Source organism: Panthera pardus, unplaced genomic scaffold (genome assembly GCF_024362965.1).
Source record: "Panthera pardus isolate Hobbes unplaced genomic scaffold, ASM2436296v1 HiC_scaffold_15, whole genome shotgun sequence".
Taxonomy (NCBI): domain Eukaryota; kingdom Metazoa; phylum Chordata; class Mammalia; order Carnivora; family Felidae; genus Panthera; species Panthera pardus.
In genome coordinates this window covers 29,552,022-29,579,037 of record NW_026526710.1, presented here as the reverse complement: position 1 = coordinate 29,579,037, position 27,016 = coordinate 29,552,022, and the positions used below count along the sequence as shown (strand labels likewise).

Sequence of the window (27,016 nt, the reverse complement as noted above, 5' to 3'; positions counted from 1 at the left end):
ATATTTCCCATGCACCAAGTTAGGCTTGAATTTTTTCCCCTAAGTATATAATAAATTTTAAAAACTAAAACTCAGAATGTCTTAATGTAAAAAAGGTTTAAAAATAAAAAATCAGAGTTGTCCTTTGTATTTTAAAACTTAGCTGCCCTATTACATTTACAGTTGATATTCTAGTTAATAAGCACATTAATTTGGTGCTAATCATTACAATGCTTTTCCCCTCCATGAGATAATCATCATTCTGCAGAGTTCAAGATCCACAATTAAATTAACTGACTGAAAGGAAAAATAATAGTAAGAAATGGACTATATACTAAAACATATTCCCAAATTAGGTTCTATCCCTTAAAAAACTACTCTTTAGGTTGTACAATCATTACTCCGTCTATTCTAAATGTCAACAGATGGCTTACTAGGTAACTAACCTGTTAAATAAACTTACTGATTAAAAAGCTATCATATCTCTCATTTACACTTCTCTCCACGGCCAGGGTCAAGCTCACTGCTACATGCATCTTCATCTTCTCATTTAAGACACAAATCACCAGAGGCATTTAACAAATGTATTTACAATACAGCTCTTCAAAAATATTTACCCATTTTTACAATCGAGACAAGTAGCAAAGGCTCCAAAAAGAACATTTATTATGAAACAGAGGAAATGAAAATCTGTTCACAGGCAATAAAGCTGGAAAGTAAAGTTTGAAGAAATCATACCTATTTTTGTCTTCTACTGATGTATCTTCTGAGCTTTTGCTTTCTTCTTTAAAATACTGGCCTGAGCTAGACGGATTAGCAAAAGTAGATATGAAAGGTCCCAAAGACTGAAAAGCTGCTTGGCGAACCTAGGAAGAAAAAGAGGAGGTAAAAATAAGGGATTATTAACAATCTACTGGCCATATACTGAAGCATGGTTAAGACAGGAGTAAGGTATTCTAAAAAACTCTCCCAGATTCAGAACTATAAATCGTTCTTCAGCTAGGATTTAAGATTCTTTATAAACTATTCTGTTTTTTTACTTTCAACTTTAAAATCTGGCTTGAATATTCCAATCGTTAGAATATGAATATGAGAGCCCATAGAGCATTTGCATGGGACTAAAGGAGGTACTGCAGTGTTCTCAAGGAAACCAAGATTGCCAAACAGAAAATACAGGGCAATAAAGTAAAAAAATGTGATAATCCATTTCATGTTTTCTGGTAGGAAAGACTGTAATTTGCTCACTAAAAGGAAACAAGACAGATGTGCCAAAACTACAGACTTAATCAGAAATAGAATACTATTTCACAAAAAACTGGGTACACATACTACTGTTATCCATGAATGTCTCAAGTAGGAAAACTGAAAAAAGGTTATAGAATTTTATTTATCTTATATTGTATTTCTGTATTATTTTTGCAATCAAGATCACAAAAAAAAAATTGGGGGAAGAGAGGATTCATGAGAGGAAGCAGAAGGATGGACACAGTCTGAGAGAGGTCACTCTGAGGGGAGAAAAACCACAAACCAATTTCTCTAAGATCCTGCCCCTGAGGCATATCAATACCAATACTTTTTCCATGGTTTAAAATGAGGATTATGTGGGGCACCTGGGTGGCTCAGTCAGTTAAACATCAGACTTCAGCTCAGGTCATGATCTCACAGTTTGTGAGTTTGAGCCCCACATCGGGCTCTGTGCTGACAGCTCAGAGCCTAGAGCTTGCTTCGGACTCTGTGTTTCCCTCTCTCTCTCTGCCCTCCCCAGCCTGCAATCTGTCTCCCTCTCAAAAAATAAATAAAACATTAAAAAAAAGAAAAAAGAAAAAAAAAGATAGCAAAAAGCAGCGTATGTGTGAACTTACAGATTTTTTCCCCTTTATATGGTAAATGTTGCTTCCATAAAAACATAAAAGGTAACTTTTAAGACTATTTTTGCATGAGTGTAGTCTATTCTGGATACTGTTAAAACTCTGAGCTTGTCCCAAATAGGCCTAGGATTTACATATACCTCAAATGACAGATTTAAGGAATCCTTCATTTTACTATAAACACATTCCCAAATTACCAGGAAATACTGCATGTGCAAACAATGATAAAATAAAGTTTCAAAATAAAAACTTCAAATAAGCTATATAATCTTTTCTATCAAGCTCATGTAAGACATTTTTTAAAAAACATTAAAATAGTACTAAGGCTTAACAGTCTTTCCCTTTATGTAGAGTCTATTTGAATATGGAAAGGTCCTCAGATCTATTTCAGGTGTGACAACATAGGAGAGCCACTGACCAGCGAAATGGTTGAAATCGGGGGGGAAAAAAGACCTCCAAAAACCCACAATCTAACACCCCAGGACATAGTCCTAGGGGCAGGCAAACAACAAAACAAGGAATATCTACTCAAAAAAATCTGTAAATATTCAGTAAAAAAACAAAAACGAAAACAAAAACAAAAAAAAACTGAGAGTCTGTGGTATTTAAACCAGGGAGGTAAACCACTACTCCAAACTGTGGCAGCCAGCAACACTGGGCCCCCTCTCTTCTAGCTTCTAGCCAGAGGGATTTTGAGGTTTCTCCTCCTGCCCCAGCTACCTGATGCTGAGGCCAGGTCCTGGACAAGTACAGTGGGTGCAGGGGCTCCCTTCTTCTGAACAACGCCTATGGGTAGAATGGAAGCTCTACCTTGGATCTGGCTCAGAACACTGGGCCATGAGAATACTCAGAATACGGCCCCTGCCCCAGTTTATGAGGCCCCTCCTCCAGGATAGAGGAGCCAAGAGTACCTCTGGCTGCCCACCCCGAGGCAGCCACCACTCCCACTCCCACCAAAATGCGGTCATCCCAGGGTGGCTGTGGGCATGCCCAGGGCTGCGCCTCCTGGGGGGGGGGGGGGGGGGGAGGGGGGAATAAGAGTCCACTAAAGCATTCCTGCCGGTCACTAAGCAGATAAGTAGGTCATCATAACAAGCCCCAGAGAGGGGTACCAGTCCCCAAATTTGCTGTGTTACCTAAAATGACCAGTTTCAAAAATAAAGAAATAAAAGGCATGAAAAGGAACAAAAAAGTATGATCCATACACTGGGGGAAAAGTTAGGGAACAGAAATTATGTGTGGGAACAGAAATTATGTGTGGGAACAGTAAGATGTTGGACTTAGAAAAAAACTTCTAAGTGACCATTATAAATTATTGACAGAACAGAATGAAAGCAGGATTAAGGAAGTAAAGCAAGGTATGAGGACAGTGTCCTATCAAATGCAGGTTCATGAAGAGAATCAGATGGAAATTCTAGAGTTGAAAAGTACAACAACTGAAATAAAAACACCACATAAACTTAAATAGATCTTAACTGGTAGAAAAAAAGAACTAGTGAACACAAGGTGCATCATTATAGATTAGGCAAGATGAAGAACAGAAAGAAGAAAATGAGGAAAAATGAACAGAATCTCAGAAAATGTGGGACATAAAGTGTACCAACATATGTACAATAGGAATACCAGAAGAGTCGGAAAAGACAGTATTTGGAGAAATGATGGCTTAAAACATCCCAAATTTATTAAAAATCAGTAACATACACATCAAAGAAGCTCAACAAAGTAGGATGAACCAATGGAGATCTATAAATACATTGCAGTAAAAATGCCAGGAGTCAAAAGCAAGAAGAAAATCTTGAAAGCAGCAAAAGGAAAGTGACATATCATTTACAAGGGAACCCCAATAAACACTAATTTCCTGGCAAAAACAGGAGAGACAGACCAGAAGGCAGTGGGGACAACACATTCAACGTGCTCAAAGAAAAACCCCGTTAGCCAAGAATCCTATACCCAACAAAGCTATCTTTCAAAAACGAAGGCAAAATAAAGATACTCCCGAATGAACAGAAATTGAGAATTTACTGCTACCATATTTACATTATGGTAAATATGAAAGGAAGCTCTTCAGGTTGAAAGCCAGTTACCCTGGATGGTAATTCAAAGAAAAAAGAATGATCTCAAATTGATAACTTAATCTTCTACCTCAAGACACTGGAAAAAGAAGAGCAAAAGCAAGCAGAAGAGAGGGCATAATAAAGATTAGAGTGGAAGTTAATGAAATAGAGGACAGAAATTTAGAGAAAATCAGTGAAGCCAAAGTTGTAAAAGGCTGAAGAAAACAGAAAAACCTTTAGCAGAAACAAAGAGACAGGACTCAAATTACTAGAGTCAAAAAGAAGGGATATTACTACTAATGTTAGAGAAATGCAAAGATTATGAAGTAAGTACTATGGATCATATACCAGCAAATTAGAGCACTTACGTGAAACAGACGAATTCCTAGACAAACTATCAACTCTGACCCAAGAAGAAATCATCTGAGTAACTCTTTAACAAGTGAAAATAAACTTAATAGCCCTGTAACAAGCGAGTAGTAAAAAAAAACCCCAAAATCAGAACAAAACAAAAAAACCGCACACAAAGTTAAAACCGAGATCGCATCACTTATTTCTACTCGACATTTAAAAGAGAACACCAATTCTTCGAAAATTCTCCCAAAACATAGAAGAGGAGGGAGTACTTCCTAAACTTGTTCTATGAGGCATTATACTGTGTTAACAAAACAAACAAAAGAAAACAAACAAAAAGCCATCACAAGGAAGCTACAGACCATTATCTTTTACAAAACTATGAAAACCCCTAACAAAATAGTGGCAAACTGAATCCAGCAACACAGCAAGAATTATTACACTATGACCAGGTAAGACTTACTAAAAGTCAGTTAACATCTGAAAATCAATATACCACAACATATCAATAGAATGAACATGATTTACATCTGTACCGAAGTTCTGCCCAGTTTAATAAACAAAAGTAATACGGTAGTTTACTTATTGCCTATTCCTAAAAGTATTAACAATAACATACTCTGAATAAATTGTTTCTTAAATTATGAAATCAAAACCATGTTTTATGTAAAATGTATTATTTTCCAAAAATGATAATTAGACAAAGCCCTACCCAACGTGAAGGATCACTGATCAAATTAATAAACAGTGCTGACAATTTAGTCCGCCGGATCTCTTGACATGTTGCGCAGGAAACCGCCATGAAGCATTCAGCACAAGCCTTCCGGACTCCCCACACGTTGTCAGAACAAAGCTGGAAAAACCTGGGCAGCTATGCAAGGATAGGGTTTTGTTAGGCAGACAAACCAGGTTTCAGTGGTTACTTTTATTTCATTTTCTGTTTTTAAAATATTAGATTTTCCTATTACAATTTAGAAAAACCATGTAGCATTAACACTCAGTAATTTTAAATAAATCACACCTAATTCACAACAATGTTGACTATGCAAGGGCAAACCCAACAAATAAAGGTTAAATGTTATTCAAAAGCTTGTACCTAAACTGTTTTGCCTAACAGATGGCTTCAGAAGCTCTTCAAGTATGTTAACTTCTACTTTAAGCATGTATATCCCATGTACTCACCATTTAAAAATAACAAGCTGTAGGTTTAATTTGTCACTGAAATACTTGAGAGTTGCAGTCAAATTACGGACTTGTTTGAATAAAGAAAGAACTGATTTGTTTAATAGAAAATGGGAGAGGTAAAAACAAATCAATGGTTCTTACGCATCACGTACATTCGGTTTTAACAAACCATCATCTAAACGCAATTCAAGGGCCCAGATTACAGAAATTTAAACTCTCAAGGTCATATTATCTTTCTGGTTTACGTTCACGGAATTGTGTTCATAAAATGTGGGGTGAATGTATGCACTGCAAATTCACGTGTGACTCTGTACCGTATTGCTTGCTCCTTTATTTACCCCTTTATTTCTGCAATACTTACCAACATCTCCTCAGTAGCTTGCTGGCCAACCACGCTGCAAATATCTCCAAAATTGGCAGCACAGACCTGCCAACAAAAGCATCACTGACATTTCAAAATATTACAAATACACTGCTTTAAAAATAATCTTTTACGTTTCACATATCAATACAGTAACCACTAAAACCACATGTTCTTAAACAAACAAAATGCCTAAAAAATACCTTTCGAACATGAAACATTCTGCAATCACAGCACATCTCACAAAACCTAGGGAGGATAAGACGCTCTGTAATGTCCTTCCCAACCATGGGAGCCATTTTGCACATTATCTAAAATGAATAAGAACAAAAGCACACTGAAAATATCTTCAAGTTAAGACTTTTCCAGTTAAGTTTGCTAACTTGTTAAAAGTATATACTTCAGGAAATATAAAATAGGATATGGCATCACACCGCAAACATCACAAAAAACATTCATCTTATTTATCCAAGTTGAAGACAGAAAAATAGATACTACTACCAATAAAATCAATCAATAATTACTAAATGCACAGTAAACCCAGAGAGAATCTGAAAAATTTCATTTTCATCTATAGTTTCAATCTTATTAATCATTTTGCCTGATAATTTAAAAGCAGAATCCTCTACATTTTCCCAGTAAGAAAATGAGTGGTAACTGTTCAACGGGAAAGATTATCCATAAGAAGAATGTGGATTTAGTATATTTGTGCTGCTAAGACTTATTTGGAGGCAGTCATTACCTTGCAAAGTACCGTTTTAACAGAAACTTGTGCACAAGAGAACTGCCTTGGTTCCAAGGAAGACAAGGACACGGTTCCAACGCACAGTTTCAGTTAACGCAGTACCAGGCAAAGTGAGAATGAACTATGTTTGAAAACCTGCCCAATGTTATTTAAATAAATCCCCCTTCCCCACTCTCCCAGTTAGTGCAGAAAGAAATCTGATGGCCTATTATTATTTATCTATTACATCTACTCCTAGCCATACAAATAGGATTAGAAGTAAATGGAATAGAGATTGCAAAGAAAGAAAACTCCATTCACACACGGCAGGACTGTCTAGCTAGAAAACCCCAAGGAATCTACAAAGAGGCCACCAGACAAATAAGTGTACTTAGGAAGTTTACAGCACTTATGTCAGAACATAAAAATCAAATGTATTTCTATAAATTAGCAACAAACTGAAAACATTTAACAGCAATATCACTGACAACAATGTTAAGAAACACAGTTCAACAAAATACATACGTTCTGTTTACCCAAAACTACAGAACACTAATGAGATACATAAAAGACCTAAATAAATGGAGAGACCTACATGCTCACGGATTTTTAGGTGGGCAACTATCCCTAAATTGATCTACAGATTCAACACTATCCCCATCAAAATCCCAGCATCCTCAGAACTGGAGATAACATCTGAAATCTCCCAAATCCCAAAACCAGTTTTGTTTTTGACTCCCTACTATTTCTAAGCATTTTCAAATTCTAAAGATCCAAAGTTATACTGTATCACTGATGTAGCATAATTAAATTCATCAGAAAGAATTATTCCCAAGACAGAGAACAATTATTAGGACCAGGGAATGCAAAACATGCCTAAATAAACCGACCGGTAAAAGAATTCTGGGTTTCATAATACTGCTAAATACAGTCTTTTTACTACAGTTACCATGTTTCATTATTGTTAAATCCAATAAAAATAAACGAGCAAGTTAAACTCTGCTGAGTTCCCCAAAAACTGATTTCCTTTACCGAGGAACTTGTGAAATTACGCAAAACAAAACAAAATAAAACCTATGTTTGGGATTTGACAGAGGTGCTGGTTGTACAACACTGTGGATGTACTAAATGCTAACTTAACTGTGTGCTTTAAAAAGCGGTTTTTGGGGGCACCTGGGTGGCTCAGTCAGTTAGTTAAGTGTTTGACTTCGGCTCAGGTCATGATCTCACGGTTCATGAGTTTGAGCCCCATGTCGGGCTCTGCACTGACAGCTGGGAGCCTGCGGCCTGCTTCGGATTCCATGTCCCCCCCCACCTCCCCCCCTCTGCCCCTCCCCCGCTTGCACTCTCTCTCTCTCTCTCAAAAATACATTAAAAAAATAAAAAATAATGGGGCGCCTGGGTGGCTCAGTCAGTTGGGCGTCCGACTTCGGCTCAGGTCACGATCTCACAGTCCGTGAGTTCGAGCCCCGCGTCGGGCTCTGGGCTGATGGCCCGGAGCCTGGAGCCTGCTTCCGGTTCTGTGTCTCCCTCTCTCTCTGCCCCTCCCCGGTTCATGCTCTGTCTCTCTCTGTCTCAAAATAAAAATAAAAACGTTAAAAAAAAAAATTAAAAGAAAAAATAAAAATAAAAAATAATAAAAAAATAAAAATAAAAGGCAGTTTTTTATTATGCGAATTTCATGTCAATTAAAATGGTATTACTGAAAAGTGCCTAAATTTATTATTCACTTATACAGTGTGTCTAAAATAATGGAATCAAGAAATTTCCAAAGGAAACGGGACTAGAGAGATGACCTAATTCATTCTTCTAATGATCCAGAAACACAATTTTGGTATAATTTTTTTTATATCAACAAAAGTGCAATTATATTATTTTAGGTTTAACTAGTAAACTCTCACTACCCAAAGAGATTTGAATTTTTAGATGGACTTATTATACCTGACTTTGTTATGCACATAATGATTTAATCTGTGCATTTTTCTTATAATCACAATTTGTATCACATATATCATAAAACTACTCACCTGACTATTCTTTTCTGAAAGACCAGACTGTCAAGGGCAGGAGGTAAGATTTTTTTTTCTTCTGTGTTTACACAGTGCTCAGAAAGTGTTCAATGGCAGCAAATAGAGTTTCACAAATGTTTCTTCACCCAATACAGGGCTGTGTTTTTGTTTTAACTACACTGATTATTTCTCCCATCTTATTTTTCCATAATAATGAATTTATAGTTACTTCTTACTCTCTTGCTGCATATCTGCTTCCTCAGAGCTCAGTGATAGAGCCCTCTAATTCACAGGTACAAAGCATAATATGGAGCCCGAAGAACACGGACCTTTTTTGTATGCCTATGTCCCTTTCTAGCCCTTTCTAATGATCTGTGGTTACTTTGATACTTAATATGTATAAACTCCATAGCACAGAATGCAGTGTAATATTTGAGCCATCATTATTTGTCAATATAGTGACTTATTTTTACCTAAACAGAAAAAAATGCCTTCTACTTACAGCCACAGCTTCTGTTTTCACATCATCGTTGCTATCTGGGGCAGTGAGCTCTATGAGGACAGGGCACACTTTGGTCTCCACATCAAATCGCTCAATTAACTCCTGCTCCAGCAGAGCCAGCAAAGCTGCCTGACTTGTTTTTCTTACCTATGAAAAAAATCAGCAGTGTTAACAAAGTACAGACACAACAAAACTCTATCACTTGATTTTCACAAAACGGAAAACTTTTCATTTCAAAGGGATCCGTAAGTGGCAAAACGTTGCAAATAAAAACTGACGGCTATGTTCTCCAACTGTTGCAAACACAGAACCCCTGCAGACTGTGATATGACAAATGGTGACTCACAAATCAGCAAACTTTCTGAGGGACACCCATGAGGGTACCGCGGGAGAATGCAGCAAATGACACTGTCTCTAATGCATTAAGGAGACTCCCTAGATTTGCAACACTGTCAATGTATTCTTGTCTAAGACAAACGGTCATCTCAAAAAATGGAATGATGAGTGGAGGAGAAAAAAAATTCAAATGAGACCCCCTAGGTTAGGCCATTCTACATACGTCATACTACACAAATTTCCATTAAGAACACATAAATGGCACTCTTACCTGATTATTCTGATCTGCGAGATATCTAACCACAATAGGTAGTAAGTATTTGGAAAAAGCATATGGGATTGAAGGCCGGTTTTCTTGACAAAACAATGCAATGTGAGGCACCTGTTCCATCAGCTCTGCTCTCACAGTTGGCTCTATTGAAATAATAGAAATATGAGCAAACACATTCTCCCACAGTAACAAAATCTATGCATGGGCTTAAGACTAGGAAAGCTCTGGACTTCCATCCTCAGCATTCAAAGGGCTTACAGAATGTTCCCTGACTCTGGGATCCTTTTCACAATCCTAGGCAGGTCAACGCACGAGTGAAAGAAGACCCGACTCCCATCCCACACTTCTATTTTCATACAACACACTGAGTATGCAATCATTTCCTATCATGACTGAATTCATCCATCACCTACGTTGTGCCACATATGCTAGGGGTTAAATATCCAATATTCACATCAACAAAATATAGATTATCTATAAACTCAACTATTTAAGAGCCTCTTAGGACAAGCCATAGGGACTGGTTCCTAATAAATTTAATCACTGCCTGGAGAATTTATAGTTAAAATTATGACTAAAATGGTAAGTGACCATTAAAGAAGACCAATACAGTTAGAGGAAAAAAAAAAAACCAAAAAACCAAAAAACCTGAAGAGACCCAAGTAAATAGAGCACATTTAAGTGTGGTTTCAAAAGGGAAGTGTCTAAGAGTAATGGCAGAGAATCAGCTAGTTATGTGAGGAAAAAAGGGTGATTCCTATACTACACAGCTTAAACTCTAAGTGAATTAAAGTTCCAAACTTTATTTTTTTTTTTTAAAGATCAAAAGCACTAAAAGACAACATTTTAAAAAATGTTTCACCTTGAGGCAGGAAGCCCTTCAAAGGCAAAGAAAACCCCCAAACCAACCAAGAGACCAACTAATTCCATTTTATAAAGCCTTCAATACAGACAACAGGTCCCATACTCAGTTAAAAGGCAAACCAGCCTGGGAGAAAATACACACATAACAAAGTATTAATAACTATAAACCAAGAATCCACTGTCCAAATGAATACAAGAAAGAAAATAAGGATACAGACAATTAATTCATAGAAGAAATGCAAATGACTAAGACATACATAGACATGATGGATTATCAATACAATTCACCATATTAGACCCTGTTAGAACTCTGGCACCTATTAATGATTAAATTATTAAAGTTACTTTAAGGTAAATATGCATGCATGGGGCCAGAGGAAATTTCTGACTTCAACAAATAGAAATTAATGAAAGTATCAGCGGAAAATGTACTAGCATTTTACAAAGCTAAGAATCTTCTCAACAAACCAGTATGTGGAATTTCTATTACATGGCTGTGCCACTTGAAGTTAGACCATAACTGAACAAAAATAGTGCTTCTGCTTTGAAAAATAAAAAATTAGTTAAAAAAAAAAAAAAAAAAAAAAAGACCTAGGCCTCTCCTTTTCCTCATTAACCCTGAATTTGCTAACTGACCTAATAGTTACATGTATTTTTGAAGTACATGAAGGACACAAGTTACAGTTTTAGTTGAGAATGAAATCAGTACGTTTTCTTTCTTCAAAGCCTTCTTAGGCAACGGACCAAAACGGAGCTGAGAAATGAACCCACTGTGAGCTGTCTGGGAGAAACCGAAGGGCTGGGGAGGGATTTCAGAGCTACTGCGATGGTTGAAGGGAGTGAAGGAGAAGGGAGTTGAGCCTAAAGTCTCTAACTTGGTGGGCTGGGCTGATCATGACATCCAAGTTAAGGACTACTGAAAAATATACAGTTGTAAAATTAATGCATATATTCCATTCTCCTAAGCAAACAAGGGGCTTAGAACCTTTAAATCTTCTGTCTGCTTTATCCTTATCAACTTTGATCTTGACTTTTTTTCCCTCTAAAGTATAGATTTTTATGATTTTATATAGCAAATGCTTGGTTAGACTTACTACTAACTTACTAATTTTTTTTTACCCTCATCGGTACATCTTTCATCCAACTCTTTTCTGGTTCAATTTAAAAAATCCATAAATACAGTTACACCCCAACAACATGACAAGCTTCAGAAGTATGAAGAAGCTAGACACAAAAGAACATATTTAGTATGATTCCATATAAAGTTCAGAGAGGCAAACCAACCTATATACTTAGTGGTCAAGATATTGATTTCCTTGGGGAACAAGAACAGGACAGAAATGAGGGGGTGCCCTGAAATGGTTTCTGGGACGCTAGTTCTATTTCTTGAGCTGAGTACCAATTACATGGCTTCATTTTGCTTTACTTCATGGGGCTGAAAATTTATAGTCCGTGACTTTTTGTAGTAAGTTTCATTCAATATTAAAGTAACAGAGTCCCTCCCAGCAAGTGTTCCTGTTGCCCATGTTTTTCACCAAGTCAGTCCACACTGGTACATTATCGTTCTAAATCACAAAAACACAAACTCTCTAGTACAGCATACAGTATAAATCCTTACAATCCAGACCCCAACTACCTTACTGAACAGCCTCATTACTTTAAACTGTAGACTCAGTAACCTACCTGTTGGGCAAATGGGCCACTATCTTGAACTCCTTAAACCTCTAAACCGGTCTTGTCTTCTCTTCTCCTGAGTATGCTCCTTCCCTTCTTTGTACTTCATCATTCTACTAAATCCAACTCAATGTCACTAACATTCTGAAGCCAGTGCTAATCCTCTACATTATAATTTATTGTTTAGGAGTTAGCTGCATTCATCAAACTGTTAATTTGATGACAGAAATTCTTATTCACCTTAGTAACTGCTCTAGCATTTATCCTAGATTCTGGCATAGGACTGCACACTGTATTATGTTTACTGAATAAAATATATAAATGTCAATAGAGATATTTACCATGAACTTAACAACTTGAGAATATATATATTGTTTAAGTTTATTTATTGATTTTGAGAGTGAGCAAGTTGGGAAGGGGCAGAGAGACAGGGAGAGAAAGAATCCCAAGCAGGCTCCATGCTGTCAGCTCAGAGCCCGATGTGGGGCTCAAACTCACAAACTGTGAGATCATAACCTGAGCTGAAACCAAGAGCCAGACACTTAACCGACTGAACTACCCAGGCGCCCCAAGAATATATTTTTAAAATCTAGCACCTGGGTGGCTTAGTCGGTTAAGCATCTGACTTCAGCTCAGGTCATGATCTCATAGTTTGTGAGTTTTGAACCCCGCGTCGGGCTCCGTGCTGACAGCTCATAGCCTGGAGCCTGCTTCGGATTCTGTATGCGTCTCTCTGCCCCTCCCCTGCTTGCACTCCGTCCCTAAACATTAAAAAAAATTTTTTTTTTACATAAAGTTTACCCTTGAACAATTAGGGGGCTGAGGGACTGACGTCCTTTGTGCAGAAGATACACATGCATCTTTTGACTCCCCAAAAACCTGACTACTAATCGCCTCCTATTGACTGGAAGCCTTACCAATAACAAACAGTTGATTAACACATAATTTCTATATTATATATATTGAATACTGTATTCTTACAATAAAGTTAGCTAGAGAAAAGAAAATATTATTAAGAAAATCATAAGGAAAATAAACTTATAGTACTGTACTCACTGAAAAAAATCTGTAAAACTGGACCTGTACACAGTTCAAACCCATGCTGTTGAAGGGTCAACTGTATATACATATATATTAATAAAAACCAGCACTATAGGTGGCAAACAGGTAAAAGAAAATAAACAAAAATTCCTCCATAAGGAATATCTATTTCTACTAAGAAGGAAAAAACCACAATGGGATGAGCCAAAAATTTAAGTCAAATCGTTATATTTCTGACCAGTTAAAATTACAAGGAAAAATTATAATTGATGAGACTCTCCTAAAACCATTCTGGCACAAGCATACACATAAGCAAGTGCATACAAAGAACATCGTAATGAAAAAGATTAACTTACAAATATTTTTTCTACCCTATCGGAAAATAAAAATTACTTAATGCTTATGTAAATAGTAAAACATATTCCCATAAAACAAATTGCTCACCAAAAGACAGGCTCATCGAAAAATTAAAAAATGAGACTGCTGACATGACAAAAAGTTTGTTAGAAAGTGAAAAATAACACATTTTAATAAAGAGATAATAGGCTAAAGAAAAAAAAGTATTTACTTTTGAATCTTTCTAAAATGAAAACACGCTTATGACTTAAGATTATGTTAAAATGGTAAATTGCATGTTATACATATTTCACAAGAAAAAATATTTTAAAGAAACTTAATATAACCATATTCCAAGCCTCAAATCAGGTTTACCTCTTTCTTAAGCAGACCGTTCTAGCTTTGCTTTGGAGACAAAAACCTTTAGCTTTACCATGTGTGACTGACATTTTTTTTGCAAGTGAGAAAGCATACAAAAAGGAAGCATTTTATATTTGCCTCAAAAAGTTTACAGCCCACTCTGTCCCTTTTTAAAACTTATTCAAAATTATTTTTACGTTTTTAGTAATCCTACGATTAACATACATGATGCAAAACAGTATTTTTAGATTTTTCTGATGAGAAATTTCCAAAATTAAACTAAACAGAGACCAACTATAAAATGTATGAATCTTAGGAACAGGATTTTCTTGTTACTGACACATTTGGGAATTTACTTAGGAAATCTTTTAAAGAAGTCTCATATCACACTAAGTTTTTTCAATAGTTTTTAAAAACTCAAATTTGGTAAAAGAAACCTTTCTCTGCATTAAAAATATACCTGAATCGTCAGCTAATCTGCTAATTCTTTCCAAAACAGCAATGCAATCTCTTTCATCATCACAGACTTCCCTCAACGTGTCCAGCAAACTCCGGGCCACCATTTGTCTAATAGGAAAAGAAAACAATATAGCATTTAGTGGAATTTTAGAATTTCAAAGTGTAGACTCTATATAGTTATAAAGAAAATTTTTTATATATTTTATAACATAAATTAAGTCACTGATTTCCTAAGTGACAAATGCCACTATGGATTTTATTTTACCAAGATGAGAGAGAATAGTTACCAAAATATTTTTCATCTTTAACTGATGTAACAAATTTCTAAGGTCACTGAAAATTCTATAAAATTTCAAGCGTGATCTTCAGTTATCAAATAATGGGAAAATACACACACTCTTCATTATACAGATGACCTTCACAAATTTTTACTAAATGAGTTTTACACATCTATGCTCAAAAATTTAAGCAAAGACTTATCAGAAAAGTCTGATACAGGTGATCTGGGGACCACCATTGGAGAAACAATGCATTAGGAAGTGTGTCCCAATCCCCTTGAACATCACCTGGCACACAGTAGGTATACAACATCACCTGCTCAAAGAAGAATATACTCCCCTCAGTAATCGCTTTACACAATCATCAAAATTATGCCTGATAGCAAAAAAGTAATGGTATTTTTTTGTTTTGGCCAAAAAGCAAAGAAAGAGTGCCACATGGTTACTAGGATTAAAGAGTAAACAATTATAAAAAAGGCCATGGCTGTGATTATTAATAAAACGTGCTGACTGAGACTGCACGTTAACAATACTTTAAACTAAAAAACTGTATGTATTTTCCTTACTGAAATTAATGTAGTAAAACCCTCCTTCCACTTCCATAATGAAAAGAATATGCATGTACCTGTTAAATACGTTCTCACTTGCAGCATACTTGTCCAGTCTCCCCAGCGGCGTCAACATTTCATCTTGTGAGACAAAGTCCAGGGCTGAAGGTATAATAATCACATCAGACTCTGAGCTGTAGTCATCCACACCAACTATCAGAGACATCAGAAATACTCCTTATAACACTTTGAAACTAAAAAGTATCCCTTGCCTGTCTGAAGCAGCTTAAATAAAACTGCCTTTAATGTTTCTGGAGTGGTATAAAGGGTCACAAGTGACTCTTACATCAACTCAGAAGCCATGAATAACTGAAGGATGCTTCCTCTCCTTTTCCTACAGATAGGTCTAGTTGTCTCTAGAAACATGGCGGTCAGAGGCTTCAGAAACAGCATGGGGTGATAACTGAGAACTCACATGTTCAATCAGAACACTAACAACTTGTAAATAAATAAAATGTCAAACACGGATACTCTTAATTCTGTAATGCAGTCAGAGAAAAATTCCCCTTATAAACAAAGATAAGAATTACAGCAGACTTCTTATCACAATAAAAGCCAGGAGACAGTAATCTTTAAAGTGCTAAAAGAGGAAGAAGAAAAAAAAGTCTAACTAAAACTCTATACCCAGTAAATAAGCATCTTTAAAATATCTTTGAAATTCGTATCTTTCAAATACAAAGGTAAAATAGACCTTTTCAGACACACAAAAGCTGACAGACCTCATCACCGGCAAACCTGCACTATAAGAAATATTAAAGTAAGTCCTTCAAGCAAAAGAAAATTGTGCCAATTGGAAATCCAGACCTACACAAAGGACTAAAGAGCGCCAGAAATAGTAAATAGGTGGGTAAATACAAAAAGACTTTTCATATTTAAAAATCTCTTTGAAAGATAACTGTTTAAAGTAAAAAATATGTGTTGCAAAATAAAAAGATAAAAAACGTACTGTGGGGACTCTTAACTATAGAGAACAAACAATAGTTACCAGAGGGGAGGGGGGTGGGGGGATGGGTGGGATGGGTGAAATGGGTGATGGGGATTAAGAAGTGTACTTGTGGTGAGCACTGAGTAATGTACAGAATTGCTGAATCATTATATTGTACACCTGAAACTAATTTGACACTGTATGCTAACCAGAATTTAAATAAAAGCTTTTAAAAAGTACTGTGGGATTTCTAACACATATAGAAGTAAAACGTATGACTATAATAGCACAAAGGCAGGAAAGAGGCAAAGTCCACCTTCCTAACATTCTTACACTGTATATGAAGAGATATGTATTATTTGAAGTCAGACAGTAGTAAATTAAAGATGTATACTAATTATAAACTCTACAGCAACCATTAAACATCAAAAACAACCCCACCAAAAGTTATATAGCTAGTAAGCCAATAAACGCCATAAAATGGAATCATAAAAAACACTCAATCCAAAAGGCAGAAAAAGAGGATAAAAGAAGAGGTAGGACAAACAGATGAGAAATAGCAAGATGAGAGATTTAAATCCAACCATGTCAATTATCACGCTGAACACAAATAGTCTCAATAACCCAATTGAAAGGCAGAGAGTTTCCAAATGGATTAAAAATAACACCTAACATGGAAATAATTGCTTACATAGTGCAGGAAAGTTTTATACAGGTTGTGCTGATCTACAACTCACAGCAAAGGACCTTATTTATTTTGAATCAGAAAGTTGTAAAAACTGCTCAGACGCTCTCACTTGGCCTCTGTTTTCTCCTTTCTCACACACGTCTGTTGAGCTAGCATGGCCTCAAAAACACCTTTATGCAGGCTCTAGAATTCTATGACTATGACCAAACTGTTTCATCAGCCTCACACTTGTCAATCTTAAAGATAAACATTAATAACACTGACTCTAGTCCTTACAAAGCCTAGAGGGGCAACCATCGAACACTGCTGTGTTTAAGACAAGCCTGGAGCACTTATCTCTGAATGCACACTCCCAGGTCACACATTCAAATACTGATTATGTAGGCTCGGAGTGCGGCCCAGGAGCACCCATTTTAATAAATATTCCTACCAACTCAAATGCAGATTATTGAACTACCGTATTGGAGAAATATATTCTCAGAGGGCAACAAAATCGTATTTTCCTTCAACTTCTGTCACCACTCTATCATGGCTGACAACTGTCTACAAAAGGAGGTGTTCCACTCTGGCATAGGCAATGGTGACAAAGCTTCATTTCTATTTCCCATTACTGCTGCCTCCTGCCAATATCTGTGGAATCATTCTGGCCTGAATCGTCCTTTCTGAATTCAAGATTTCTGCATCAATTCTTGACTGGACCAATAAAGCTCTGGAAAGCATCATTATGGAGGCCACAAGGATTGGTTACCATAGTTACAGACTGCACGCTTAGATCTTACCCAGTCATCCTGCAAACACCTACCACAGGTTATACAAAAGAAAAACACAAAAATAATCAATAAAAAAAACTATTACCACGAATGAAAAAAATCCTACAGCCTATACCCTGAGTGATGGTACAGTAAATAACATCCTCTGATAAAACAGACAACATAGAGTCAATGTAGCTGTACTGCTACAAGGATTCTATAGTTTATGCAAAGTACAACACTAACTTTAAACAGAGTATGATAAATTAAAGACAAATTATAGTCCTTAGGAGTAATCTCAAAAACATGTAAGAAAGCAGCATAGCTAGAAAGCCAATAGGGAAGTTAAAATGCAATACAAAAAAAATATTATTAACCCCAAAGAAAGTCAGGGAAAAAGCAACAAGAAAAAAAAAAAAGAGACAAATAGAAAAAAGCAGACCCAAGGGTACCTGGGTGGTTCAGTCAGTTAAGTGTGGACTCTTGATTTGGGTTCAGGTCATGATCTCAGGGTCATGAGATCAAGCCCCGCATCAGGCTCCACACTGATCACACAGCCTGCTTAAGATTTTCTCTTTCCCCCTCTCTGCCCCTACTGCACACATGTGTGCACATGGGCACGCACATGCTATCCCTAGTAGAAAAAAATAAATTGAAAAAAAAGAAAAAGAAAAAAGCAGACCTAAACACAACCAGACCAATAATTACGTTATATAAGTGGACTAAACATTTAAAAGCAGAGATTCCCAATTAAAAAAAAGTAACACCCAACTACGGATGTCCACCATAGACACAGCTTTAATGGCAAAATTTCAACTAAGAGATTGAAAAGAAAAGGAATTTTTATTTTTTTGTTTATTATTTATTTTGATACAGAGTACACCTGGGGGAGATTGAAAAGAAAAGGAATTTTTATTTTTTTGTTTATTATTTATTTTGATACAGAGTACACCTGGGGGAGAGACAAAGAGAGAACCCCAAGCAGGCTCTGCACTGTCAGCACAGAGCCCAACGCAGGGCTTGAACCCACGAAATTGTGAGAACATGACCTGACCCAAAACCGACCCAAAATCCCCAAGGATTTTTTTTTTTTAAAGACAAAACATGAAATAGTAAGATAAGAAAGCTTGAGTGGTGATATTATTCTTAGACAAAATAGACAAAGACAAGGAATATTACTGTGGATGAAGAGAGACATTTCATGCCTCCATACCCCACCTGAGGGCTTTCTTTCTAGATAACTAAAGTTTACGGAAATTCACTATGGCAGCAACAGCCCTTTAGGGTTTCATAGCTTTAAAAACTTAGACTCCTCCACTGATGAAGTAAAAAAACCCATGTCATCTTTCCATGTTATTTGAAATTTCAAATTTACCAAAAAGCATATAAAAACAATGATCACTCTGAAATGCTTCTTCAAATTATCTGACCTCCCCAAATTTCCATACTTTCTCAGCTCCCTACACCAGAGAAAGCAATGTTCCATTTTCAGCTGTTTTAAATTTAAGGAAAAGAATGTCTAAAACATAAAAGTTGGACCCATTTTTTAAGATGATTAATTTAACCCCTACACAGTTACAGCAAAGTGGTATGAAAAGGACAAAGACTCTTTAAAGTAAGACATCTGGGTTCAAATGTCATGTTTTGCCACTTATGAACTCTCTATGTGGACTTACACAAATACCTAACTAATTTGGGTCTGCTTCCTCATCTATAAAATAACGCGACTTAAATAAAGGTCAAGACTTTTTAAGACACACATTCAAAGATAATGTCTACAAAGTATGATATGGTGTCAGGCAAATAAGGTAAACGTTCTGCCCCCCTGCATGTAGGTTTCTTTCTAGATACAGTGAGTCTCGATGTGGTTTCCATGTGTTTTTAAATGTTGTCATCCACGTCAACCAGTAAGAGGGCAGCACATATACTGTAAGTGCCAGGCACTCAACAAGAAACACAGATACAAACATTAGACAAAAAGTGTATGCATGCAGTATGCATGTATAAGTATGTGCAGGTATCTATATGTGTCTACATATATACACTAAGAAAAGACACATGGCGTAAGCGTACAAAATATGCTGTTAACTATTATATGTTGTTCATTATTATATGTCTAATCTGCCCTGGTGAGTGAATGTAAGAAGGCTTCAAAAAGTCAAGCAATTCTTGGAAGGTATACTGACTTTGCCAAGCAGGACAGAGGGCAGGAAGAGGGCATTCTAAGCAAAGAAATCTAAAGACAATGAGGAAGTAAAGGAAAACTATTAGTACAGGTGGGACACAAGGTTTATACAGAAGTGAGGCAGGAACAGCAGAGGAATGTGGCCAATCAAAATCAACTTAGCCATCTAATTTTTAAAAAGTAACATTACTACATTTTGCAAAATCCTCTTACCTGGCTAAATAAACCACATTACCACCCTATAATTAGGAATGGCATTTAAAATTTGCCAAGCAACAGCTTAGTTAAATTCAACAGCAATTACACCTCTTTTGAGCAACAGACAATTCCAGGCAGCATATATACTTACTCAATTGTGCTCTACTAAGACCTTATTAAAATTATTATTAATCAAAACCATCATTTTCTTTAAACGTGCATTTATTTATTTTGAGAGAGAGAGTGAGCAGGGGAGGGGCAGAGAGAGAGGATAACAGAGAATCCCAAGCAGGCTCTGCACTGTTAGTGCAGAGCCAGATGCGGGGCCTGAACTCACAAACTGTGAGATCATGACCTGAGCCGCAATCAAGAGTTGGAAGCTTAACCGACTGAGCCACCCAAGTGCCCCCAAATCATCATTTTTTAAAGTTAAGAAGCAAAGATCATGCTGTCTTTTCCAAATCAAAAGACCCTTTGCCTTCACACACCTGAAAGCCCAGGTGTCACATTACTCCTCTTCCGATTACCTGACACTCTCAGCTTTTGGAGCAGAGGAGAGAAGGAATACAGAGAAGCCCTAGTCCCCTTCAAGAGTACATTCTAATTCAGTGGAGACAATCCTGGTTGTACCTGCATGAATACCACACGCAAACCTCCTTTCTATTCCTTGCTAACAATGCTCAGACATACTATAACTTCATGCTAATTTCAGGCTCACTCAGTAAGAATTTTGAATGTGCTATTCTTAAATCTCAAATTCTCTCAGAAGATGTTCCCAGAACTACCCTCAAAAAATCAACTTCCTTTCCTCCTCTACGATCATACATGTATTTGATGAACTCTATAGCACCGTGTCAGAGGAAGCAGTGCCAGCAGCCAGGAGAACAAAAGCAAGGGAGAAGTTTGAATAGTGTACCTGACAACCATTCTACTCTACAACCACATATATGCTTAAGGGCAGGAGAAGACAGGGCGCCTGGGTGGCTCAGTCAGTTAAGGGTCCCACCTCAGCTCAGGTCATGATCTCACAGCTGGTGAATCTGAGCCCTGCGCTGGGCTCTGTGCTGACAGCTCAGAGCCTAGAGCCTGCTTCGGATTCTGTGTTCGTGTCTCTGTCCCTCCCTCGGCTTGTGCTCTCTCAAAAATAAACATTAAAAATTTTTCTAAATTAAAAAAAAAAAGAGCATGAGAAGATATAAAAGTCCTTCAGCTGTCCTTGCATGCTTCTCAAAATGTAGCATCTCACTACTGCTGTCTGGATATATTTTTCCAACAACACTGCCTTTAAACACCAACCACCTCATTTAGGACTCACTACAGAAAACAGTAACATTACAGTGGTGGAGGGAGAGTGAGGCCATGTATACCATACTTTATGCGCAATATAAAGGTAATTAAGCACAATTCTGACTAGGTGGGTTTTTTCCTGACACACTGATTCTAGAATTTAAGCCTGCTATTCTCTAAAATGACTCTGTCCAACTTCTTCAAGAGGTAGTTCCCTTTACAGCCTTCACCCCAAGAAAAATAATCCGTCCTATTTCTCTTTCACTCTCGTGACCCCTGTCTTAAAGATCAGCAATAACTTGACAAAATTAGAGGGCCCTTCTTAGATTTATTGTCTTACTTCTCTATAGCACTTGACAAGGCTGACTCCATATCCCAACACCCTCCTCTTAAATTCTCTTTTCTTGGGTTCTCAGGAAGTACACAATGCTGAGTATTTTTCTACCTTTCTAGACTGTTCTTGCTTGCTTCTTTCTGATTTCTTTACAGAGGGAGTTTCCTTCTAATTTTGTCCTCACATTTTACACACACACACACACACACACACACACACACACACACACACCCCTCCTCCCCTTGAAAATCTCCTTCATTACTTACAATGCAGATTACCTCCAGAGTTCTCCTGCCATGACCCCCAGATCCATATTTGCAAGTACTTCATAGAATCTCCACCTCAATGTCACATTTGTTCTGAAAATTTAACTGTCCAAATCTTATAAAAACCAGCTCTTCCTCATGACTTTCTCCCCAGTAACCTTGAGTTCTCAAACATGAAGTCTTCAGTTACCTTTTTAACAGTAACTTTCTGGCTCCCATTATCTAATCAGTTTCTAAGAACTATAAATTCTACTTTTACAAAGTATCCTGTATTCCCACCTCCCAGTTCCCAACACCGTAATTCAGAGGCTCTGATGCTTTTTGCTGGGAGCAAACCAGGGCATTTGAACCTCACGAGGGACACAAAGATCTTCCTGGGAATAAATCAGACGGATGACTTTAAGGGATATTCCAGACCCCAACTTCTACGAGTACTTGTTGCAAAACTATGCCTAGTGGTTTAGATCCTAAGGCTTTCCCTTTTACAATCTCCCACACTCCCACTGGACAAGGAAAGAGGTATCTCTCAACTCCAAGGCCACTGTGTTACACTGCCCCAAGGCTGGAAAAAACCTCCACTGTCAAACAAAGGGACCCACTGAGATAATGCTGAAAGTGTTAAGAGATCAACTCTCTAAAGACTGTAACAAATACTTTTACAAGTCAGGTATTTTTCAATCCTTTGCTTTCAAAAAACTTGAAAGGCTGGTAGATCATTAAAAATATAATTTAAAAAATTTTACCATATGAGTTGGACGAAATTCAAGGAAATCAGCGACACTGTTAAAATCCTTTCCATCAACTTATTTATGTCAACAAAACTTCTCAGTGCACATAGGTCTTAAAATAAAAAATAGAAATCAATGCTAAATATTGTCTCATTCTAGCAACAAATTACATTCATTCATGAATACGTAACTTTTCAAAAGCTCCATCCATTTCATTTGCCCATTCAATAAAATTTTGTTTACCAAGTATTTACCATAATGTGTGATTTATTTTGGCTGACCACGAGTATTAATGATAATAATGGAATAATAATAGCTGAAACAAAAAAAAATTTAGTTTTCTGGCCGCAGGAGATTAAAATTTTCCATTTCTCTTTGTATACATATTTTTGATGCAAGAAATGTGATTATCAGTGAAACTTTCAAGTGTAAAAAATATATCGGTAAAATTTTGTGTAAGATGGAAAGAGATCAAGAAAAAAACCCCAAAATTCCCAATTTAAGTTTATTCTTGAAAGTGGATGGAGAGTGGGTATCAAAGTGCTGTGCTACGTACATTCCATTTTTAAAAGTTTTATAATCATTACATGTACATATTCATAACTGTTTTATTTCAAAAAATACTCACTTAAAAATGTATGAGATGGAGTTTTTGAAATTATTTTAGGAGGTATACCGTAATTAAGTTTGAAGACCACTGCCCTCAATTGTGGACTTCGCATCCCTCACCCGAACCCGGCTTCCACAGCACAGCCACTTCCACCTTCCTCGTGCTCTACTCTACTCCATTCCCTGCACTCCCTGCCCTTCCCTTCCCCCCCAACCCCCCCAACTCGCCAGCAGGCAGCGCGGCCAGGATAAACCTACAGCTCTGGGGGCTCCAGAATCTGGCCAGCCTATTTTCCTCTCCGGCACACAGCCCACGCAGGGGGCCGTTTCCGGTCGCAGGCCCCGCAGCTCTCTCGCCTCGCAGCTCTCTTGCCTCATGTGCTTATGTTTGCCCCATTTCTGCCATTCATCCTCATCTGAGTTTAAATTCACCTACTCACGAACACCATCCCGAAAGCACTTCCCAGTCTTTCTAATTAACATCTCTTCTTCCTTTGAATTCCCCACTCTTGGGTGTCCTTGCTTTTATTCTGCCAGCAAGAGTAGTGTTGGAGGGGTTCTTTCTTCTTTGCCTTTTCCTCTGCCTGCCCCTGGCCCCAAATGTAGATAGATTCCCTGAAGGCAGAGACTGTCTTGTTAATCTTTTTATTCTCTAAAAAGCAGTCTAAGGCTTCTCCTGAATAATGTACATTCATTAATATTTGTTAGTGAAAGATAGCCCACTGGGATACTTGACGGGACTAGGGCACTTCATCCCAGGCGAAGGTTGTGACAAGTTCATTAGCATATTAATGCCTCTGAGAAGTACCATGCCAGAGAACTGGTTAATTTGTGTGACTGGACTTTCACCAAACTTCATCATAACATCCTTCTGTTCACCATACAGCCTCTAATAATAGCCTTTAGAACAGAAAAAAACAGGGGCGCCTGGGTGACAGTTAAGTATCCTACTTCTTGATCTCAGCTCAGGTCATGCTCCCTCTGGCTCATGAGATTGAGCTCTGCACTGTCAGCGCTTGGATTCTCTCTCCCTCTCTCTTTTAAAAATAAATAAAAATAAAACTTTAAGGAAAAAAAAAGAGAGGAAAGCAGATAGTGTGTCCTCCCTTCTCCCCTTCAATTTTTCCATTGATACTGCTTAGACCACAAAACTTACCAAATTTTGTTTTTCAATTCTTTACATCTTAGAAAATGAAAACGAGACACTCCCTAGAGACTTAATCATCTTTATAAGACTTGCCTTAAGGCGTGGGCTTTAAAATTGATATTTTAATAAATAACCAAATAAATAGGGAGTCTGCTGTAAAGCAGACTGCCAGCCAGTAAATGTAAATTGATCCAAGTAAGAATCCTGGCCACATTCTTAACACTAACGGGTAAAAGTCTGTTTGGGAATAGCATATTTCCTCAGTGTCAAAGTATTCCTCTTACTAATTACAAAAGAACAGAATCTTTAAGTGAGAAATTTTGCAGACATCACCTTAATCGGAGTGGTTAAAGAATTACCACCACCAATAACAGACAGCTGACATCAGGTGCCTCTTGAGATAAAGCACTGAGAAAAAAAAATCACAGTATTTCTTACATAGTATTCCTATCTTCCCCACAACCCCCCCACCCAAAAAGCATAGCCTACATCAAATCATGAGGAAACAGATAAAACCAAATTGACTCTTCAAAAACCCAGTATCATGAAAAATAAAGGCCTTTAAAGAGACATGACAAGGAAATGCAATGCTGGAGCCTGGACTGGCAAGACAGTTGCTATAAAGAACATTATTAAACAAGAGGTGAAATCGGAAAATGGACTACTTATTACATATTTGTATTGTACTGATGTTACATTTTCTGAATTTGATGGCTGATTATGAGAGAACGGCCTTGCTCTTCAGAGATCCAATAAAGGTCCTGATTTCTACAATTTATTTTCAAAAGGTGCAAAGAAGATTAAGAACAATGTACACATTACATTGTGTGTGTGTATATATATATATATATATACACATGTATATACACACACGTATACATATGTATAAACACACACACACACACACACACACACACACACACACACACAAACGTATAGAGAAAAATAGAGCAAGCTGGCAAAATGTTAACAATGGGTGAATGCAGGTGAAGGGTTTGAGGAATTAACTGTAACAGCTGTGTAACTTATGCATAGGTCTGACATTTTTCAAAGTAACATATTTAATTTGAAAATAAATTTCATTATTTGACTGCAAGTAAGGTTTTATGGTCATATTTAGTTTGGCCAGAAGAACCAAGGCTCACCTCAGCAAGTGTATGCTAAAGGTCTGCTGTGTGATGGCACTCTGCTATAGGTAAAGAATAAAAATGTTAGAGACTCTGGACTTACCAGGACAATGCAGGGGCAGCAAAATGGCCAGTAGGTTAAACCAGCCTACAGTCTGTTTTTGTAAATAAAGTTTATTGGCACACAGCTATTGCCCATTCATTTACATACTGTCTATGGTTGCTTTCACCTTATAAGAGCAGATCTGAGTAACTGCAAGAGACCATGTGGCCCACAAAATTTAAAATATTTACAGTCTGGTCCTTTACTGAAACTTTCCAACCCCTTGTAATGTAACACACATGCACATAAGTCATTGCTTGGAGGAAAAAAATGAATTAAGACAACAAATTTGAAGAACCATATAACTTAGTCCTCGTAAATACAGCCTCAAGCAACAGGTATGCAGTTTCAAATTTGTACTTTGTGACAACATAATGTTTATCAGGTATCTTTCCTTTAAATACAAAAAGCTTACTAAATCTTTAGCAACGATCTTTATTAACAAGTCATTTTACACTGAACTTAAGAATAATTTCTTGAAGTTCATTCTATGACATTCCAAAATGCATTTTCCTAAAATACACATACAAATAAAACAGCAGTGTGTTTATTGACTGTCAAATTAGTTACAAAGATCATGCTTCCTAAACAGTATTTGTCAGAGAAGCAATGTGGCCTGTCGAAGCCCTTCCAAGTGCAGATCTCCCATACATTATAGATGCGCTGTTTGTTCCCTTCAGTGAGTAAACATTTTCCTTACGGTCTTATTAACCCAATTAACTTTGGTTAGTAATCCTTTTTTCCATAGGTAATCCAAATATAAAACTTGAGCTAATCTAGGTCCAAATTACCACCAGTCTCTAATAGAGTCTTGAATTTGTCTGAAGTCTTGAAGTTATTTCTACCAAAAACTAACTTGATTTAAAATTTAAATGTAAATAGGGGCGCCTGGGTGTCTCAGTCAGTTAGGCATCTGACTTCAGCTCAGGTCATGATGGTACGGCTCGGCTCGTGAGTTGGAGCCCCGCATCGGGCTCTGTGCTGACAGCTTGGAGCCCGGAGCCTGCTTCGGATTCTGTGTCTCCCTTTCTCTCTGCCCCACCCCTGCTTGCTCTCTCTCAAAACTGAATACACATTAAAAACAATTTTTTTTAATGTACATGTAAATATGACCTATCAAATCTGACTTGGACTATAAATTCAAAGCACTATAGTAAATTTAAATATAAATTCAGATTTTAAAATGGCCTCTTCAGGTGATTAGCTAGAGACAAGATGAGACACATTAGATCTCATTAGATAAGAATGAGACACATTCTTACCAACTTTTACTCCAGTGACTGACTCTCCCATACATGGGTGCTTAAAACACACACACAAAAATGTATATTTTGTAAATTATACCATGTTCATGGCAGACAGGAGCAACTTAGGACAAAAATTATTTTACCTACCAGACACCTGGAG

General features: G+C 37.1%; 1 protein-coding gene across 6 annotated transcripts in view; it reads right to left on the bottom strand.

The window, feature by feature from the left end:
- Positions 1–27,016, bottom strand: part of PPP4R1 (protein phosphatase 4 regulatory subunit 1) — a 63,560-nt gene that overhangs the window by 28,258 nt on the left and 8,286 nt on the right. For 2 of the 6 annotated variants that reach the window (XM_019418476.2, XM_019418475.2), the window contains exons 3-10: positions 15,281–15,365; positions 14,379–14,485; positions 9,644–9,786; positions 9,037–9,183; positions 6,005–6,112; positions 5,802–5,867; positions 4,968–5,126; positions 718–845 (exon numbers count right to left, since the gene is read on the bottom strand). In XM_019418476.2, coding sequence (XP_019274021.1) covers positions 718–845; positions 4,968–5,126; positions 5,802–5,867; positions 6,005–6,112; positions 9,037–9,183; positions 9,644–9,786; positions 14,379–14,485; positions 15,281–15,339 — 917 coding nt within the window. In that variant the 5' untranslated portion in view covers positions 15,340–15,365. Of the gene's footprint in view, positions 1–717; positions 846–4,967; positions 5,127–5,801; positions 5,868–6,004; positions 6,113–9,036; positions 9,184–9,643; positions 9,787–14,378; positions 14,486–15,280; positions 15,417–21,895; positions 22,086–22,638; positions 22,736–27,016 lie in introns of those variants that run through there. The other 4 variants (XM_019418478.2, XM_019418479.2, XM_053902392.1 and 1 more) reach the window with 4 other exon arrangements.